The sequence below is a fragment of the Neomonachus schauinslandi genome, chromosome 9, assembly GCF_002201575.2.
Source record: "Neomonachus schauinslandi chromosome 9, ASM220157v2, whole genome shotgun sequence".
NCBI classification, from domain to species: Eukaryota; Metazoa; Chordata; class Mammalia; order Carnivora; family Phocidae; genus Neomonachus; species Neomonachus schauinslandi.
This window is the reverse complement of record NC_058411.1, coordinates 111,483,355-111,504,541: the sequence shown is the minus strand read 5'-3', so window position 1 is coordinate 111,504,541 and position 21,187 is coordinate 111,483,355. Positions and strand designations below refer to the sequence as shown.

Here is a 21,187-nt window from a genome sequence, read left to right as displayed (position 1 = left end):
GGGGGCGTGTCTTTGCCTTTAAACTCTTTTTGCAAATGCGGGCTGTGCACAGACAGACCTGAAGTAGGACCTTCTGAGCTTCGCGCAGCCGGGCTCGTGCGGACCCTTCCTTCCCGCACCCCCCTCCCCACTAGCAGCCTCCTCCCCGAAGCCACGTTCAACACGATGCATAATTGATAGTGTTAGCAGAGCGCCTCACCCTCCCTGCTATTTTTGCTTGGATCTGGGTAGATGCAAGCCCTGGTCTCCCCTGCCACCCCGCCAGTCCAACCCCAAGAAGAGAGCGCACGACCCCGCGGGGCGCGCGGGGTAGCGACGTCTGCACCCCAGCCCACCGCCGCCCCTGCGCAGCCTCTGAAGCCCCACTCTTAAAGTCTCGTTTTTTTGGTAGCTAAACCAGCGCTTGAAGCCCACGGCCCAACACGCCGACCTGTGCGCATCGCCAGGTGCGGTGCGTGCGCAGTGTCAGCCTCCGCCTCACCCTCGGGTCTTGCCAGCTACGAGAGAATGGGGCACGGGGGCTGCGGCAGACAACAGCAACCCAAAGGGATGGTTACAAAACGTCTGCTCCTCCAGACCAGTGTGGGCTGGGAACTTAAGGCCCGAGCATCTCTCTCCCTGTCCCTCCCTCACCAACGTCTTCACAGCCTCACCAGCAAACGCACCGTCAACCCCACACACTTAGCCCCCAAAGCCTCCGCGGCCCGCCACCGCCAGCATGTCTCACACCCTCACACAACAGCCGGCCTCAGCAGATTCGAATACTCGCTGTTCCCGACTCCCGCTCCCTGTCTCTGGCGAAACCCCGACATTTCTTTTAGCGACGAGGAGGTGGAGGCGCAGGAATGTCGAGGCATTTGGCTAAAACTCTCCTGCACTGCCCATTGCAGCCCTGGAGAGAGAGTTGCTGGCCAGCATCGGGAAGGGGATACAGGCTCCGGGAGAGTCCCGGAGAGCCCCCCACCTTCCCCGGTCCTTTCCGTAGACATTGAGCTCTCAGGGCACGCGCGGCCCCCAAGCCCTCACCCGGGCGGGGGGATTCTCTGGCGGTGGGTCGATGGCCCGGGTTTGGGAACTCAGAGGAGATCAATCTCCCGATTTGAGTGTTGAGCATTTTAATGAGCTGGGGAGGTGGGGAAGAGAGACGGGCACGGAGCGCGGCAGCTAGACTACGACCAGGCGTTCCGAGGATCCTTTGTAAATTAAATATGAACCCACCCGCGCACGCACACTCCGCATCCTTCCCTCTGTCCTACTCCTGCGGTCGCTGCAGGTGGCCCAGCGGGCTGAGACCAGCACCTCTCATTCGGACCAGAACTTCACTCCACCTGCCTGGGCCTGTGGTCCCCCCAGACGACGTAGGGGGAGGGCACAGGGGTGCCCTGAGAGGGATGGTGTCTTCAAGGAGGGTGGAAGGGTGAGAGTGCCTTGACTATGCAGTGGGACAGCGCGAGCGGCCCCCTAGCTCTGGGAATGAGTCCCTGCGGCTGGGCCAGGGAGTGGCGCCGCCGCCCGGTCTGCTTTGTCCGTGAAGCAAGGGGGGGGGGGGGCGTTTTGGGAACGCCGAGGGGGGCGGTTCCGCGCGCCTCGGTCCGGGAAGAGGGGTCCGGGAGGCGAGGGCCCAATAGCGAGAATGGACAGTCAGGTCCCGGAGACTTCCCTGGGCGAGGGGGAGGGGCGCCGGCCATAGAGGCGGGGACCGAAGCTCGGCCAGGGAGGCGCACAGCTTGTGGACCCTCCACCCAGTTTTCACCTTTTTTTCTGGTTCTTTTGCCTTCGTCGTGGAGGCGGACAGGTAGACAAGCGGGCGAGGGACAACTTGGAAGCGTTGATGGACTAGAAGACAGAGGCTGGGGATTAGAAGGGAGAATGGGCTCGCTCATTCTCCGCCGAGATCTTCCCAGGCCCGCAGGGACCCGCCCCGCCAGCGTCCCGGGAACCTCTGGGGCCAAGTAAGACCCCTTTTCCTTGGCTCACTTTGTCAAGGATGCAGAAGCCAGGGGAATTCGGCAGGGAGACAGGGCTCCGGGGGCTAGGAGGGCGGCTAAGGATGTGGTGGCTACCCAGATGAGGGCTCGGACTCCCGGGGGCCCCTGCGACTCCCGCCCCCTCTCCAGCAAGCGCTTTTGTTCCCCGAGCCTGCCCCGGGGGAAAGACAACCCTTACCCCCGCCTTCGACCCCGGAGCGCCCGGTGCCTGCCCTGGCAGAGTCCGCCGAGGCCTGGGGTGGGAGCCACGACTCCGGATCAGCTTCCGGGCGCAGCTAGGAGAGCACAGCACGTTTCGCCCGGCGCCGCCAGGGCGCGCAGGAGCAGGTCTGATGTCTATAATGTTAATAATGTACAGTTACTGAGGGGCTGGGGAACCGAGAGCGAACACACCACCCCCGCCGCCGCCCACGTCTTTGATCGTTAAAGAAACAGGCATCTAATCAGGTGCGTGGAAGTAGGTGAGGGGAGAAAAGGGATTCGAGGTTCTAAGCCGCCAGAGTGGGGGGGTCCCAGAATCGGAATCTGTAGAATCCGGGCTCAGGTTTTTGACCAGGCTGGCGTCCAGACCCTAGACAGACGCAGGAGCCGAGGGCTGTGGCTCCGGGCAGATTATTGCTGATTGACTTCTAACTTCGACTACTCGGACCCCGACGGTCCAGAAGGTGGGGCGGGTTGAAACCCAGTGGACCCCCCCCCTCCCCCCGCAGTCGTTTCCGCGGCTGTGAGGACGCAAGGTCTCGGTCCCAGGCCTGGTTCGTGAGCGCCCCCTGCTGGACACCGCTTGCCGGGCGCAGAGGCTGGGGCAATGGCTGCGGGAGGCTGGAGCCCCGCACCAAGCCCTGCGCTGTCCGCGGCTCTGCGGTCCAGCGGCGCAATGTTCCCGAGAGGGGGACGCTTACCCAGGTACCGAAGCTTTCCTTCTCATGCCCACGCAGTCTCCGTCCCCCGAATGTGCAACCTCCTCTCCCCTGCCCAACACAGGCACAGCCCCCGCTTCGCAGCCCATTGTGTTCCCTGCACCCAGGGCACAATAGGCACCCTCTGAATCCCCGTTGAACGAATAGTCCCTGGCGCGATCCAATGGGCTTAGTTCTCCAGGGAGGAAACCTTCCTGTATGCCTTCCTTACCAACACCCCGCACCCACCCCGGGCGGGGTGAGCGCTTTCTCTTTGAGTCCTCTAGGAGGGTTCTAGAACACAGTCCCTAAGTCTTATGACTTTGTCAGGGACCTAAAATGTCCGAGATCTGAAAAAGAAAATCTGTTGGCTCTAAGAGGGGCAAAAAAAACAAAAACAAAAAAACAACCCTGTGAGATCGGAAGTAATGTTTAATGAAAAGTTCAGGACACGTAACTTTGTGCGAACGATTCAGTTGCAACTGGCACGCGGGTGACTTAAGGGATGGGGGAAGGCTTCGGAAAGTCAGAAAGCCAGGGCCCAGATGGGCATCAAATACTCGCTGCATCGCAGCCGGTCGGGAGATAATTCCCGCAGCTGCACTCCAGCAGGATCTCCAAAACACTCCCTGCTCCCACCTTGAAGCTTTGCAGTCTGTCCGCCTGCCTCCCGACACACCTTCACACTGTGTTCCTACCTCTCTCCCCAAGAAGCTGCTTTCTTTTTCCAATTTCCAGCAGAAAGCTCACCCTTCTGGGAAACCAGTCCCTGTTTATGATAACCCCTCCCACCTTCCATCTCTCCTTCCCCCTCATACACACTCAATGGAGTGGTTAGGAGGAAAGGTTTTATCATCAGCCTCTGCCAGGTACTAGTTGTGTGACCTTGGCCAAGTTACTTAACGTCTCTGTGCCTCAGGGGGAAAAAGGGCATAAATAGAATATCTGTTTTATTAGGTTGCTGTCAATTAACGAGTCAAATAACGATTAAACGAGTCAATGCATGCAAAGCACCTAGTACCTAGCACTTAGTGCTCAGAAATTAGTTATTTTTTTTTCAACAATAGCCAGTATTAGCCATTATTACTGCCTTCCAGAGTTGGGTACAGGTATGATGAGATGTTCTGCTACAAGGCCCACATGGTTGTGTCCTGCCTCCCCCACAGGGAGAAGGACCTTGGCCCTGCCCCAATACGTCTCTCCTTACTCCCTCCCCACCTCACTCCTTACGGCGTAGGCAGCAATCGGAATTACTATTACGACTGGTAAAGATCTCTAGTCACAGATACTGAAGCTCAAATTCTCATGCTCGTAGCTGTCATCAGTGTGCCTGTTTGGAAAGAGAGACCTGCAGCTGCAGCCCTGGTGGAAGATTTTTAATTAAAACCACAATCTGTTTAAGTATTTATTGGGCTCTGTGACTTTAATTATTTTCCAGGGAAAAACAGCAACAACAAAAAATCCACATTTGCATATGGGAAGACTTGATTTCAGAGGAAAGTAGCAACCTGTGGCAGTTTGCTGGAGGCAACGGGAGGAATTTCCTGAGCTGTTCAAATGAAGCTCGACATTATTAATAATCTGGGATCCAGTCCACAACCTTCCTCCTAGTGCTTTCATGAAATTAGCTTAACGTGCTGGCAAGGCCCTTTATTGCCATCAAAATTAACGACAGCTCTTCCAGTGGCATCTCATGTAATTATCTGGGTCTGTGCTTGTCTCGCTGAAGCTGGGGAACTCCTGCCTGGAACAGGCAACACTCCTGCCTGGGAGGGGCAACATGCTTAGCTGTTCTACCCGGCCCAGGCAAGACTGGATCTCCAGAGGGGGGCGTCGGGCCACCTGCACAGTAGGGTGAAGCAGGGTAAAGGAGGCTTTCCTTCCGCAGACAACAAAATTCCCATCTTGACGTGTTTCCTCGCAGGGAGGAAAGGAAACAGGGCTGGCTTCAGGGCTGGTTGCTTCAGTGGCCCAGTGACATCAGCAGTCCTAGATTCTGTCTCTCTCCTCTACCATCCTTAACGGAGATTCTGCCTGAGACTCGTGTCCCTTGATGTCACTGGAGAGCTCCAGCAGCAGCTGAGGTGACGGACTCGTAGTGGAACAGAGAGACTTGGATTCTCTTTCTAGAAACCGCAGCCTCTCCTTGGGTCTTATCGGCACCTACTGGCTTAGGACTTCTCATCTCTGAGCCAATCAGTGGTAAAGGGGATCGAATTGGTTGGCTGAGAGTAATCATCTAGCCCTGAAGTGGATGTTGAAGAGTTGATCCCAAGATTATCGACAGGCAAGAAATCCCCTTTAAAGAAAAGTGGTGGTATGATCAGAGTAATCTACTATTGTGTCAAAATGAACTGAAATGAAACTGACCATAATTATAATCAACCATACTAGACACCATATTAGACAGTAAACCACATGAGACGCCTTATCTGGAGATTAGACCAGTCTATGTCCACCATCTGTGACTAGGATCCGGGCGCAGTGTGTGGCCAGGATTAGGGAGCTCTCTGGGGTAGGTATCCATACAAGCTAGAGAATTCTCTGCTTTCACAGAATTCTTGAAATGATAAAAATTTGTTCTTGGAAATGCCTGTGCTGGGATCCAAAGCTATTTTGGGAGCCGAGGAAGCTTGAGTCTTCAGTTGGATATTTATGAACAGGAGATGTTTATGAACTCAAAGATGTTCCTACATGACTTCCAATCCTGAGCACGTCGCCGGGTCCCATGGCAGGGAAGAGAGGCACTTTGCTGTCGAGGTGGAAGACAGGAGGAAGAATTGTCCCCAGGTCTTCTGGAGAATGTGGAGGAGCGCAAAGCTGCCAGGTTCAAGAACTCCTTGTGTGACCTTAAGCGACTCCTGTCCTCTCTCCTTCTAGGTCTCCATGCTTGCGAAGGTAGGAGGGTGGGCTGGGTGAGCTCGGAGGCCGTTCCAGTGCTGCTGATCTCTGAGACCCTGGCTCTGGGGTGCTGTGGATTTAGAAGGAGCCAGTTTGCAGGTTGAGTTGGAGCATCTAGGGGGCCTGTGCCCAGGCTTCCTGCAGGAGGAAGTCTTTGGAAAGTCTGGGAACCATTGCTTGCTTTCTTCCTCATGTCCCTGGACAGCTTCTTTGTTTTCCCTCCCACTGCACTGCACCTGCCTCATCTTTCAAGATCATCAGCACACCTGAGCCAGGAGCTAACCGCCCCCTGCCCCCCCAAACTGCTCTGCATTGCTCTGAGGGCAGGGGGAGTCCTCTGGCTACAAAACACATCTTGAAGGCCCTTCACATAGTAGGATTCAGGGTGTGTGTGTGTATGTGTGTGTGTGTGAGAGACATCATTAGAAATTAAGTCTGATCACTGCATATTTCAGGAGCCTGGTGTGTAGGCCCAGGAAGAAATGCCAAGGCTGCCAGGGGCTCCCTGACCGGTGGGGGCATGCAGAAGCAAGACACGACTCTTCTTCAGTTCTGGCCACTCCTCTGCTCTGCGACCCTCCATTCTCCATCGCCTGGTGCCATCAGGGGAGAGAGGTCACAGTAAACACGTATTCTGAGACCCTCCTGAGCTCCCCATGTGGCCCCTGTCAGAGACCACAGGGGCAGGGCTCAGGGGCGTGGGGGGCTCCTCCTCCTTCATGCTCCAGGCTGAAAGCTCCTGGAGGGTCACCCGGAGCCTTCTCATCCACTGTCCCCATCAAAGCCAGAACAGCGCAGGATGGGGCACTTGGCAGCACAGCATAAACTAAATTTCCTCCGGGGTATCTAGTCTCTCACTGTCAACAGGCTCTTCCTTTGTTTTTGGAAAAGGTTTCCTAGAAGCAGAGCTGTGACAAGGATTCATGCACAAGCCGTGATTGAGGAAATTTCTTAGCAGAAACCGGCAGGGTTCGAGAAGGGAAGTAGGAGAAGAAGAGGAAGAAGCCAAGGCAGCGTGTGATTTCAGGAAGTCTCAGCCTAGGCCTGATCCCGGGGAGTTCTAGGCATAAATCACACCTCAGAGTTTGTACTGATTTACGCAGGAAAGTTCGGTCTCCAGAGATGCACAGCAGTCAGACATTGGCTAGGGGCTGCCCCCGGGGTTGGAAATGCCAGGCACATCCCCCTCTCTGTGCCTGTGGGCAGTCAGCTCCAGCAGCCGAAGGGCAGGCCTAGGAAGAAAGCCACAGATGTGAGCTATCAGAAGCCAAGCCCACAGAAGCCAAGGGATGGGCATGCAGAAATGGGTCTGCTATGTCCTTCATTCCACAAACCAGAATCAAGCCTCCCCCATGTTGCCAGGTGCTATGCTTGGCATGGGGGCAGCCGTGAACCAGGTGGATGCCGTCCGTCTCTGCCCTCCCCCACCCAGAATGTTCAGGTCTCCTCAGGTGTGTGAACCTTGGGGCTTCTGGCATCCCAGGACAGGCTCCATCTGCTCCAGTGGGTCACCTGGGGCCAAGACTGGGTCTGTGGGCCTGCACCTGCCTCAGAGGGAGGACAGACAGGGAGCTGGCCAGCGTCACAGGGCACCAGAGCTTGGGGCCTGGGTGCAGGTCCCCTTATCCCTACCCCTTCACTTTATTGGAAGGAAGACACGCCAAGAGGGGAGTCCCAGCAGCATGCAGTTTCTCTGAGATGCCCTCCCAGGGTATTCTGGTCAAGGACAGGCCGAGCTTGGTGGCCAGCACTGGTTAAGAGGACCTTGAGACTCTCAAGCAGAGGTGGCCTCTCTGACGGCTGTTTCTGGGTGGGAAATGTGCCCCCACTCAGGTCTCCTGTACTCCGCTCCAGTGCTCTTGGGCACCAGAAGCAGAGCCCTACCAAGCCTGGGAAAGACTGAGGCTGTGCCCTCAACTGAAGCATGTCCCAATTACTAACAGCATGTCCCAGAGAAAGAGAACACCTCCTGCCAGGCAGCTGGCTGGGGCAGAGATTTGGAGGAAGGACAGCCCTCCCTCTGGTGGGTCTTGGCACATTCACTTCTGCACCCAGATGAGGCCAATTCTAATGGCCATGTCTTGGGGACAGCCAGGTACAATTCAGTATAAGGGGATCCAGAGCACGAGGCCAGGGAGTAGGGGGCTGACCCTGCTTTTCCATTGACTTTCTGTGAGACTTTGGGAAAATCTCTTGCCCTTCTTTGCCTCAGTTTCCCTTCCTGTGCCATGGGGCTAGACATCCCTCTCCACCTGCCTGTCTCAGCTGGGACAGGAGCTTAGATCAGTCACATTCTTGCTCTCAGGCCTGTCCCTACCAAACCTAAAAGGAGGAAGCATCCTTCCAGCGCAGCGACCTCCCAGGAGGGACAGCCCCCTCCCCTAGTTCTCTGCAGCGTCCTCTTTGAAGTGCTCCAAATAGGTTTTCCCTGCGTGTGAGCCAGTGAATGCCTCAGCCCCATCTCCCTGAGCCCTTATCTCCAGCCCCAGCTGGAAACTTGATGTATTTATTTGCTTCTCCCAGGACCTCTTCCGTCCAACCCACATCTCTGCTGGTGCTGCAAAAGCGACCTTCCTGCAGATGGCTGTGTCTGGTAGCCAGGTGGGGGCTGAGCAGGGAAGGGACGGCAGTAAATCCCTCCAGCCTCCAGCCTGCAGGGTGACCTCACTGTCATCACTGTTGTAGGGGTAGAGGAGACAGCTGAGGCTTGGAGAGGTGGGGACAGAAGTACCGAGAGAAGTAGTTGGGGATAGGATCTCTCAGATATTAAATGGGCTGGAATCAGGAGAGGGAGAAAGGGAGAGAAAGGGGGGAAGTGAAAGAGAGGGGATTGGTTGGGATGCCTGGGTGGCTCAGTCAGTTAAGCGTCTGTCTGGCTCAGGTCATGATCCCAGGGACCTGAGATGGAGCCCTGTGTCGGGCTCCCTGCTCAGCAGGAAGCCTGATTCTCCCTCTGCCTCTGCTGCTTCCCCTTGCTTGTGTGCTCACTCTGGCTTGCTCTCTCTCTGTCAAATGAATAAATAAAATCTTTAAAAAAAAAAAAGAGGGGATGGGGAGGTTAGGGGAGAGGGAAGGGAGGAGGGGAGGAGGGAGGGAGGAGAGGAAAAGGAAGGAAGAGGGAGGGGGAGGGCAATGGAGGGGAAAGAAAGGAGGAGAGGGAGGAGAAAAAGAGAGGGGAGGGGAGGAGGAAGGGAGGAGGAGGGGGAGGAGAGGGCAATGAAGGGAAGAAGCCCATAGGGCTTTCTGGGGGTCAGCACAGTGCCTTCTCTACAGTACTGGAGGTATAGACTTATTTTTCATTCAGCGTTGCCAATTCACAAAATTTAGTGCTTTTTGTATGTTATCTCATTAGTCCTCATCATTTCTGAAGTATGTATTATCACCCTCAATTTGCATGTGAGACCACAGAGGCTAAGTAGCTTGTCCAAGGTCACATAGGATTATGAATCAGGTCTCTCCAAAGCCTGTGTCTTAACCACCCAGCACCCTTCCCCACTTGCAAGCAGATTCAACAAGGACCCCACCACGGGCCCAGCCTCACCTGCCCTCTGCCTCCTCCTTGGCTCGTCTGATTGTAGAATCAGTCGGCTCTGGTTTCAGCCAGGCCTATATAGCTATTGAACTCCAGGAGAGAGTCTGCCAGGAAAATTCGATACCCAGGCCCTCTGTACTCAATCTGGTCAACAGTTTCAGACAATCAGACAGGTGACACTGGATTTCACCATTATGTCCTCTCACACTTGTTTGGCTGGCTAGCTTTGTGGAAAATTTCTGAGGTTAGCTAGCTAGCTTTTGTAATCTGCTTGGCTATCAAGTTTGTGATATTTATATTTATAAACTGACTTTAGCACATTCCAGGCAGCTGGTCTTTAAAGAATTCCTCAGGGCTGAGTTTAAGGAAGTTCCTTGAGCCAAGAATGAAGGAATTTTCCCTCCACTGTCAGCAAATGTGTTTTGTAAGGGTGGGTAGAGACTTCCAAACTTTCTGGTTTTTTGTTTTGTTTTGTTTTTGAGAAGGGGTGTCTCCGTTGAAATTCTAGACCCTTCTCTCAAAAGAGTCACTTCAGTCATCTGCTTTAATCAAATCTGAAGGGTCTGGAGCTGACACCTGGATTTGGATACAAAATTAAATGATGGCCCTGTCTCCATCTCTCCCCAAGCCCCAGCCTCAGCCACCAGGCTCAGCCCAGGACCAAGGCTCCAGGCAAGTGTGTCCTTACAGACTTCTGCTCCTGTTCCCTACCCCTACCCTGCAGGGGCTCCCTGCAGCCCCTTCCCACCTCATTCCCACCCAGGAACTAAGCCACGTGGAGGGGTTAATACCCCCCAAGGACTCTTCTTACTTGCATTGTAACTGGGGATGGGGCCTTACCTAAAGTCATGCATTCTCATCAGAGACAATATTACCCCATAGAGGATGAAAATAGGTTCAAGGGGTCCCACTAAGAACCTTAGATATTTCGATGGTTTCTGACCCTCCAAAGGACCACAGTACATAAACAGATATATAGTACATGTGTGTAAGGAAGAAGTAAAATGATCTCTATTTGCAGATGACACTATTTTGTATGTAGAGAATCCTAAGGAATCTACAGGGTATCTGTAGTATTCAAATTACACTGGAAGAGGGTCATGACTAGGTAAAAGTATGTCTAAAGAGCCTCCTTATGGGGGTAATAAAAATAAAAAGGTTGGAGAAGCACTGCTCTAAAAGAAAAAAAAAATAGAAGTAGTAGAAATTCAAGGGCTGGAACCAGAATGTTGGGATGTTAGCTTTCTAAGGCTTGAATTTCGCCTCTTGTGAGACCAACAGACCAGGAGGGTGCGGGAAGGAGAGGGCAGAGAGCCGCCCCCACCCCCTCCCCCAACCCACACCCCTCATGGGCGCGGCAGTGCACCTGGCAGCTGTGGCCCACAGATGGCTCCAGTCTAGACACAGGCGCCCTGCTGGGTAGACCCCAACCCTGCCACGTACAAGTTTAATGACCTTGAGCAAGGTGCGCGACCTTCCTGCTCCCCACCCCCACCCTGCGTTCATCTGCAGAAAGAGGGTGATGACGTAACCGCAGAGGGGTGCTGGCAAGACTGCAGATTACCTGTGCTCAGAAAGCGCATGGAGAAACGTTGAGAAAGCACACAGTTACCTTCCAATTGTGTCCGCTGGGGGCAGTATTCATCAGCTCGAGCTGGAGGCCCTCACTCCCGGATTGGGCGATGGTTGTGCCTCCCCACCCAGGGTTCAGTGAGCTCAGGTGGAACGCCTGCACATGCTTTTATTTTATTTTAATTTTTAAAAAGATTTTATTTATTTATTTATTTGAGAGACAGAACACGAACAGGGGGAGGGGCAAAGAGAGAGAGAGGGAGAAGCCGACTCCCCTGCTGAGCAGGGAGCCCAGTGTGGGGCTCGGACTTGGGGCTCAGACTTGGGGATCGATCCTGAGACTCTGGGATCATGACCTGAGCTGAAGGCAGATGCTTAACTGACTGAGCCACCAAGGCACCCCTGAGGGGTGCTTTTAGAAGAGGATGCTGGGGAGGGAGGCAGACCACACTCAGGGGGCCATATGAGGGGGTTCTCAGAAGCTCCTGCCCCTCCACAGTTTCATGGACTCTTCAGCTGCTAAAGTGATCTATCTGTAGCCTCAAGAGTGACTCTAATTCTGTTCCTTTTGATTCTTAACTCCATTGCTAAGCTTCATCACCAAATGTGCCCCTAAATTTTAAGATACCCCAAATCCTAACCTGAGGCTTTACCCCAACTTCTAACCCCACCCCATCCTTACCCCAGTTCTAACCTGGGCCCTGACTTTAGCTCTAACCCTCATCCTAATTCCATGGGTAGGTAACCCAGGATTTCCCCAAATTAAGTCACAAGGTTTGCTATACCTGTGTGCCTCCTGAGCTTGTGGTTACCTAATACTTGTCCTTAAATTAGGCCTTTAAATAATTCCACTTTAGCATCATTCTGAGCAACTATATTCCAGAAATCACCGTTTCGATATGCTGGTTATATTTTTTTCTAATGTTAAAATGAACACAACACGGCTAACGTTCTTGAACTGCTTCTCCACGCACCATCTACCTGAGGCTACTTCCTATACCACCCGCAGCGTGCCGGGCGCTTACGAAAAGACTGAGCGCTTCTGAGCGCTTCGGGAGCCTAAGCCCCACGCCCCTCCACTCCCCACCTACTGGAGCTGCGCCTTATCGCAGGGCCAGGCGGGGCTGCAGCGCCCCCTGCTGGCTGATTCTGAGAGCAGCTCCAGCTCGGCTCCCTTCCCTCTTGGGCCTCAGAAGGAGGCACCAGAGCAGGTAGGGCTGGCCCTGGCTGAGCTGTGTCACTGGAAGGCTGTTCTCTGCTTCAGGTACGTGAGGCTGAAATCCCCCATTTGGGTGTGCTGGGGACACAGAGCCACCCACTGCTCAGCCACTCCAAGGTCGACTCCCCTGCTCTTCTCCCTGACTCCCTTGGACCCCCACAATTGTCTGCTCTGCTCTTGTTTTTTATTCCCTGAAGCCAAGCCCATGTATATTTTTTGCTAAGAGCTAAGATCTATTAATTTCTTGTAACTTATGAAGCAATAAAACTGTCACCTTGGTTGTCTGTAAAATAAGATTTTATGTTTGTGTGGTTCTTCATATATTAAAAACCTATTTCCACATTCTCTCATTGGTTCATGCAGGAGCCTGTGAGGGAAAAATGATCGATATGATCCCATTTGACAGAGCCAGAGCCCATGCCTCAGTGAGCTTGACACACCAGACCAGTCAGAGGCTGTGGTGTGAGGACTGAAACTCAGTGTCCTGACTTCAAGCCCAGCAAGTTCATGGTTAGCTGACATGGGTGAATCTGAGATAGAATTCAAACATGAGGCACAGGGGATCTATTTGAACTTGCTCTTAGAGACTAAAACTCCAGGACTGGAATTTGGGCATCAGGGGCAGGTAGGTGGGGTTAAGGGTGGTGGCACTGATCCAGTGACATCACCAGGCTGCTCACCCAGGCTTGGGGAGGGCCAGTCCCCCGACACTGCCTGTGCCGTGGGAATCCCTGCACGTACTAACGTGGATTCCGCTGGGGACACCCTGGACAGCGGCATGTTAATTACACATCGCTAATGTCCTGGGCTCCCCTCCCCATTGTTGGGGGTTTTACCCTCTGTGACTCTGGGGACACACACAGGGGTGCAAGATTACCCAGCAGGGAGCAGAGATGACAGACACCCGTCTCTGGCTCCAGATGCCCTCTAGGGGGTAATTTGTGAAACTGGTGCTTCTTTCCCTCCATGTGCCTCTCCTTTGGGGAGATGATCCCCGACAGGCCCACCTTGGGTCTCCCTCTTTGGAATGGGGAAGCTCACATCTGTGAGGCCCCCAGCACTGAACAACAAGGGGATCTCAGCTCTGCTGAGTCCCGAAAGGATGTGACGAAGGGCAGCTCTTCCATGTCCGGGAACGTATCCTCTTCCCCAGGCAAGAGGCTGCTCGGTGGCTGCTGGGGTGGGCTGAGCAGCGCTGGATTGGTGCATCAGACTTCGAACATCCACATCTTTATTAGAGGCTGCATAAACGGAGAGAGGGCAGAGCAGCCCTTTGTTATAAAACCTGTGGTCAAGCACTCTGCAGGTAGCAAGCACGGCAGGGCTGGAAGCCAGTGGGCGCCGCGCAGGTCGGGGCGAGGCTGAGGGACGAGGATATGAGCGGTGGCCCAGGTGCTGCTTTGCACTTGCCGAGATGGTTATCACAGCTAGGCTGCGGCCCCATCAGCCTGTTCCCACGGCAGCTTCTGAGTCAATACTTGCTTTGAACTTGAATCCTATTTTCAATGCATCAGAGTTCACTGGTCGCCCAGCACTCCCACTGTGGTAGCCAGTTCCCACGCAATCCCTCAGTGCATCTGCAGGGCACCTGCTGGCTGGGGGCTGAGGTGTGGGCACGCAGACCTCACCCCTGTGAAAGCTCGGGCAATGGAGGCTGGAGGCCTGGGCTGTGTCCCGGTGGCAGAAGCCAAGGAAGAAGGAAGGGAGAGGAGCAGGACAGGGACAGTGGTTCTGCTGGTCAGAGGGAAGGCCCTGACCTGCCTCTGTTCTGCCGCTGACCTCTGGTGTGACCACAAGGCTGGGGGCCTTGGCTTGGGGCTGAAAGCTAGGGTTTAAGTTGAAAACCGTCCTGCCCACTGCCTCGGTGGCTTCGGTCCATGTCTAAAATCCCAGAATGGCAGAGCTGGACGGGAGCGCATTTAGTGGGTGGAGATGCCGGAGCTCAGGAAGGGGTCTTTTCCTAGGTCACCTTCCATGTGCCCAGTCGGGCCCAGGACTTGCTCTGCTACTCCACACTGCTGCGCTTTCGGGGAGCAGTCTATCAGAGTACTGGTTCTGAGTCTTAGCGGGTGTCAGATTCATCTGAAGGACGTGCTAAACCAGCCTGCTTGGCCCACCTCAGAGATGCTGATGCCAGAGGTCTGGGGTAGAGGCTCCCGGGGGATGCCAACGCTGCGGGTCCCTGGTGTATGTGGCACGCGGCGCTGGGTTAGAGGACATTCCTCAGTGGGGCTGAGGTGAGCAGCGCAGAGAGAGCAAAAGCCATGCTGAGAGGGGCTGGTGGCCTGAGGGCCGAAAAGCGAAGCCTGACCAAGGGGAGGTGTCCGTGCGGCCAGAAGGAAAGAAGCAAGCTTGGAAGGGTCAGACTTTGGAAGGAGGGACAGGCATGAAGCAGCAGCTTCTGTCTCTGCCGATATGAGGCTCTTTGGGGATGAAAATGCATTTTTGTTCCCAGAGCAGTGAACAGAGAGCTGGCCTTCAGACAGGCAGACGGTGGGAGAACCCAAACTCATGACAGCGGCTTGGTTTGAAAGGCACTTTGGGTACCCGTGGGGTGTTGCGGGCAGGGTCTCTGGGGGGCGTCAGCAGGTCCCCTAGGGCAGTGGCTGGGGGTCAGGGAGAGGCTGCAGGGACACTCACGGAAGTGGCAGGTTGGGTGGCTGGGGGCCACTCAGCCCAGAGGCCGGGCCTTCTTTACCCCCTGGTTTTGGCTCCTGGAGGAGAGGGGGCCAGGGCTCGAGGGAACCAACCCATGGGTGCTCCCAAGGCCTGAAAGGGGATCTGGTGGCCCCTGGGGAGTTAGGACTTGGACTTGCTTGGACTTGGAACCTTCTCTGTGGGGTTTTTAGAGAAGGGGAGTTTGGTCCCAGAGAACAGATTCCGGACCAAATGACAGCGGGGTGCTGGGGGCCAGGACCTGGGAATGCAGTGATGGGCAGTGGGTTGAGGGGGGCGCTGGCTCAGGGACCCTCTCCCCATCCCCAGAGATTCCAAGCCAGTCCGGGCTTCCTCTCAGCTCTGCTGGCACACCCTCTCTGCCAAGCTGTGGCCGGCGACAGGGGCGGCGATGCCTTCCACCTGGGCAGAGACGGGCTCCTCCGACAGGCCTCTGAAGTAGGTGCTCAGAGCCTGCAGGCTGCCGGCGCGCTGGGCAGGGGGCGACGAGGCAGGGGGCAGGCCCAGGTAGCGGCCGTACTTCCGCAGGCCCTGCTGGGGGTCGCGGCGGTGTGCGGCCAGCAGCTCGGTGAAGCTCACGTTGTGGAGGGCCAGCAGGCGGGCCTGGGCGCGGGGCAGGGCGGCCGCCCGCACCAGCGGCTGCAGGGACGCGAAGCACTGCAGGCTGCTGAAGGAGTAGACGTGCTGAGCTAGCGGGGGGCCCGGGGAGACCTCGAGGAGCCGGCACAGGTCTCGCATGGCCAGCACGGCGGCCAGGGCGCTGCGTTCGCTCATGTTTCTCGCCAGGTAGGTCTTGGCCAGGCTCTTGAGCTTGAAGCTGCTGGCCCCGGGCACCCGCTCCCGGATGAGGGGCAGCGTGGCCAGGAAGCCCGAGATGGCCTTCTGAAACTCCCACAGCCTGTTCATGTCTTCCAGGGCCCGGAAGAAGTTGGGGAGGCCGGGTCCCCACAGCTTATAGCAGGCCAGGATGGGGCAGCCCATGGAGCCCAGAAAACCAAGGAAGTGTTGCAGCCCCACCTCCAGGGAGACGGCCTTGGAGTACGTGCTGAAGAAGGCCTCTGGCTGGATGAGCACGCGGAATTCACTCTCCCGGTTCACGGCCGCCAGCTGGCTAATCTTCTGGGCTGGGCAGGAGAGAAGGGCAGGGTGAGGCCCCAGGGGCGTGGCGGGGGGGGCGGCACGGGGCGGGAGCAGCAGGAACTCTGGGGTTACTGTCCCACCACACAGACACCCCACCTTGGGGCCTGCCGGCAGGAACCACACATCAGCCTCCAAACGTAGCTCCACCCTGGCTCTCGTGGGGTCAGGGGGCAGAAGGCGAAAGCTGGCTGCTCTCCAAACACCCCCCACTCACCTGCTGGGAGTCCAGCTCCGCCCCACGCCCCTGACCCTGCCACCTGCCCCAGACTTCGCCAGTTTAGAGCCAGCTCCCTCCTGTCTGCCTTCTGTTAGCCTCACCCACCTACACTCGGGGGCCCTCTTTGTCTCGCCTGCATCCTCTGCTCCCTGCCCCAGCCTCCAATCCCATCGGTCACTGAGCCAAGACTCCTGGCCGGTCAGAGCCCTGGGACACACGGCCCACCTGCCCAATCTACTCCATTCGGAACGTGGCTCAGAGCTGCCCTGTGAGGTCTGCAAATGACTTCCCTGTCCTAGGCCTACAGCACCACTTCTGCCTGGCTGGGCTGGCCCCGTGCTGGGACTGTGCCACAGGGCAGGCCGGGCCCTCCAGGTTCCGTGAAGGGCACTGCAGGGAAGCACCACGGGGAGCTGAGGGGCTTCTGGGAGAAGGGGTCATCTTTCTCCATGATCTTGGCTGTCAGCCTCCCTGTGCGGCCCACCTGCGGAACGGGCTCTGTACTCAGAATGCTGCAGTCAGGGCTTAAGGCCTTGCGTGCATTGCTGGCCTCATCGTGGTGACTTCCCACATGGTGGTGTTTCTGTTTAGAGGTGTGTCGCCAGGGCTCTCTAAGAGAAGCGCTGGTCAGAGGTGAGCTCATGGAGGCATGTGCCTCATGCTTTCAGGCGCTGGTCGAGGCAGAAGCCTTTATTCCATCAGCCAAGTGGGACAGCAGGAGTCCCAGGGGGGATGCAGCGCTCTGCCTGCTCTCTGGGTGTGGCACTGGCCAGAGCTCTGGGCTCTCCTGGGCCCGGAACACAGCCTCTGCCTGCGCTTATTTCGGGAACTCAGAGACTAAGCTAGAAAGGGGTGGGGGTGGCCATTGGAGAACCCACTTTCACTGTCAATCTTGAGGTCAAAGAAAACCAGGGGCCTGTCTTCTGCTTGGGGGTCGGCGAGGCTCTCGTCCAGGACCCTGAGGGAGCTGGGGCCCTCCAGCTGGAGGTCACTGGACTCGCTGCTGCTGTCATCCAGCTCTCGGGAGGACTGCAACACAGAAAAACCAACAGGTCAGGGGGCCGGAGGGCGAGGGTGCGTGGTGGCAATGTGAGCATGTGCCCGTGAGCGTGTGTGTGTGTGCATGGTGTGAGTGTGGGGACACGAGCAAGCTGGTATGTTTGGGGGCATATCTGCACGCACATGAGGGAGAGCAGGGTATTGGGAAGGGGAAGGTGTGGGTCTAAGTGAGTGTGTGCATGAGGATGTGCGCACATGAGTGGATGTGTGTGTACGTGATAGCCACGTGTGAACCACGCAGTAGTGAGTAGGAGTGAGAGACTGAGATCACGCAGGCAAGTTTGTGTGTGTGTGTGTGTGTGTGAAAGCACAAGTATGGGAATGAATGCAAATGTCAAATGTGTGCATCGGGTGTGAATTTGTGAACCGGTGTTGACAACTGTGTGGGAATGTGAGCATATGTGAGTGAGTGTGCACCTGCGGGCATGGTGCTGGGGCAGGGAAGCTCAGGGAAGGGGCTGTTGCTGTGGTGGGCGGGGCTGGAGGGGTCTGCTGCTCCCTTCTCTCTCAACAGACTCAGAAGAAACACCCTGAACTTGGGACAGGAGGAAGGAGCCTCATCTCAAACCTCAGATGTTTCTCTGGAAGGGGCCAGGAGCCTGGCTCTTCTTGTCCCCATGGCCAGCCTGGGCCCCAGTGTCCTACACAGAGGGGGAGGGGAGGGCCACTCAGCCTCAGGAACGCCACGTCAACATGGATACACAGAACCCAGAAGCGAGAGCCATGGAGAGAGAAGTCTAGGGCCCGGAGGCCCTTTGTCATTTAGCATCCAGGAGCCGGCTGCTCAGAGAAGCCTCAGGCCCGGGGATCCTCTAACCTGGGCACCCAAGGCCCTGTTCTCTCCAGCACCCAGGCAAAAACAGTTCGGAAGGCCTCAGGGGTGGGAGAAGGGCTCTAACTCTGTGAGGCTCCCAAAGGGCTACGGCTGGAGGGTGGTAGAGCCTCTCCCTAAAGTGAATTGCTCAGCATCCACCAGCTGCCACACCCAGAAGGTGTCTTTGGTGGCCTGCTTAGAGCTTCCCCGGGGGATGCCACCTGCAGATGTTAGCCAGAGACCAGGAGGAAAGGACATGGCTGATGCCACAGGGCCATGTGTCACAGGGCTGGGAGTACTGCTGGGACAGAGTCCAGAGCAGACCTCGGGTCCTTCATATTTCCGGACTGCCTCTAGCAGCGTGATGATGCTGGCCTCCCCCGGGGCTATCTGAAGAACGAATGCTGGCTTCTGGCTAATGTCCCTGGCTCGGGAGAGAATGAGCACGGGTTTAGGCCCTCTTACTCTCCAGGTGAAACATTTTAACAAAACTTCAGCCAAGAGCGAAGTCATTACTAAGCACAGGTACAATGTACTGGATTTTCCTAGGAGTGCCTGATTCTTACTCTTTTTGCTTTTCATAGCCCTACCCCAGGCTCACCAACTTCCTCCCAGTCACTGATAGAAAAGACATTCACTATGAATCCACCTAGAGCTGGTGTTGCTTACAGAAGCCTGGGAGTAAGGGGATTCTACACATAAGGCCCTAATTAAAGTCTTGGTCAAATGCCTGGCATATCCGTATCCTCGATTTGGCCACGCATCAAAGGTTTATTTTGCATGCCTTGCTCTGAGTCTTCTGTCTCCCGGTCCCAGCTCCCTTTCCTCCCTGTAAGGAGCCCTCTACAGGTGTCTTCCTCCAAGTTGTTGGCTGGTGGACCAGAGACGCCACCTTCCTCCCCCGAGGGAAAAATCCAGGTGTTTTTTATCTTCAGCCTTCCAGACCTTGCTCTTGCACTTGGGCTGGTGGAAAGAGCTGGACTCCTCTTGCTGTGTCCTCTCTGGAGCTGAAGAGCTGTCCCTTTTCCCAAGTCCTCTCTGCCACCTGCTGGCATGGCACACGGAGCATTCTCTTCTTTCTTTCTCTTTTTGCTCCCAACGTAACTGCAAAAGCCTGTGCAGTGGTCCTGAGTGCCTCCACCTGTCTCCTTCCTTCTGGAATGTCTTCTCAGGCCTTAGAGCCCTGGTCACCTCTTCAGATATCCTCTTCCCAGATTTGAGCTCCCTGGAGAGCAGCAGAGCTGCGTCTTTAGGCTAGCTCCATCTTCATACCAGGGTCATTTATGATGGCCATGAGAATCTCATTTTTACGGCCTCCCACTGTCCTGGGGTCATTTTCTCTTTTATAGTGGTGCAATGTCTTTCATCCAGCTCCCTTAAAGAAAGGATCACCCCCTTCTGCCGAGCTGGTCAATGGCGGGAAGTCTGGAACTTCCAGCCCGGACTCTTCTTCCTTTCAGGTTCCTCCTCACCCTTGGGGACTCCTGTCAAGTGTAGCCAGTGCATGGGGATGATCTCGCTAGAACACCTTCCACTGAACTCCAGCCGGCCCATCCACTTAAGCGCCCTCCCTGCCTTAAATCCCAGCAACACGGCCAGGAAATACTGGCGTGCTTACGAAAGATTTTTCTAAAGACCGAGGTTTAACAAAAGGGCAATCAGCACAAGAGGCTCTGGTGCAGGATGTCCTCCTGCCCCCTCCCCACTCACGAGAGGAGCACCACTGCTGGGCTTCCGTCCACAGTCAGGGGAACTGAGTGTGCAGGTGGGGAGTGTAGAGGGATAGGAGCAGAGACCCAGACCCAACCCAGGAAAGGGCCTTTTGTTGGAAGAGGCTTGAGATCTGCTGGGAAGGGAAAAGGAACGGTGGAATGGGAAACGGAGTGGTGAAGATGAGAGTCTGCATGCACGGCCTGGAAAGCGAGAAGTGGGAAGTTCCAAGGCATTAGGGAGTGAGCATGATGGGAGCTGAAGAAAAGAGGAAGAGGACCTGAAGATGTGCTGCTGGGAGTTGGGAGTCAAACCCCCTTTAATATTCTTTACTTGGTTGGGGAGCAGGTAAATACTAGGCTTTATTTCTTTATTATACTTGGTTAATGGACTGTTTCTTTGACTGCAGAACTGTGGTCACACTGAGCCCCGGGGAGCCCACGAGGTTTTCAGGAAACACATCGAACTAAGAGACACATGTGGCCCGGCTCGTGAGCTACAGTTCACTTGTCTCCAGCAAGGATCAACTTAGCAGGGCAATTGCATTCCTAATCCACACAGCAGGCCTCCCGGTCGCACCAAGCACGCCCATAGGAAGCAGCCGGGCTGACATTTTAATCACCTTCCACAAGTCTAGGAGGTTTCTCTGGGAAGATCCAGCGTCCCCCTCTCCCCTGCTGGATCCTATCCCAGCATGTACGGGTCACCTCCGTTGAAGGCTGATACGTACACGAATCACAGACGGGCAACTGAACCTCCCAATTCGGTGGTTCTCCCCTTTTTGGCTGTGCATTAGCGGCCTCAAAAACTCCAGATGCTCGGGTTGCACCCCAGACCAGTTCAATTACAATCTCTGGGAGTGGGACCCAGGAATCTGTCACTGGAAACAACCCCCCACCTCCCCCCAAAGATTCCAGTGTGCAGCCAGGGTTGAGAACTACTGTCCTACTGATTCACTCCACGCTTGGTCAGCAGCCACTCAGACAGGAGCCAGACTCTTTGATATTTAGCATCTGGTCACCTGAAGTTGTCTACACAGTACCCACCATTCATTCTTATCAAGAGTCCCCAAGTTCCTGAGGAACCCTCTCAGCACCCAAGCTTCAACGACAGCTGCGATCAGTTTGGCAAGACGCACGCATTGCTTTTTTTTGCAGACACAAAACCCCAGCTCTTGCAAAGTCTGGAAGCCCCGAAACACCTCCCATGTATCTGTGAACCGGGCCATCCTGTCCGCTAGCCTGCGGCCCCTGCTGCCCTCCGCCCACTGCTCCGACCCCCTCTGCAGGCTGCTGCCCCTCGGGACCACGGCTTCCACCTTCTCAGACGAGCACCTGCTTCTTTTCCGATACCCACACATCAGCGGCACGGCCCCTCCCGTGGATCGGCTGTCCCCCATAGGCCTCCCTCTTCTCCTGCTGGCCACCACCGCCACTTTGGCCATGGACCGACCTCTCCTG

General features: G+C 55.7%; 1 protein-coding gene across 3 annotated transcripts in view; it reads right to left on the bottom strand.

Annotated features, from left to right (window-relative positions):
• Positions 1-13,242: 13,242 nt before the first annotated feature.
• PML (PML nuclear body scaffold) overlaps positions 13,243-21,187 on the bottom strand; it is a 40,447-nt gene continuing 32,502 nt past the window's right edge. For all 3 annotated transcript variants that reach the window (XM_044918410.1, XM_044918411.1, XM_021694084.1), the window contains 2 exons: positions 17,023-17,173; positions 13,243-15,911 (listed from right to left, as the gene is read on the bottom strand). In XM_044918410.1, coding sequence (XP_044774345.1) covers positions 15,124-15,911; positions 17,023-17,173 — 939 coding nt within the window. In that variant the 3' untranslated portion in view covers positions 13,243-15,123. The remainder of the gene's footprint in view (positions 15,912-17,022; positions 17,174-21,187) is intronic.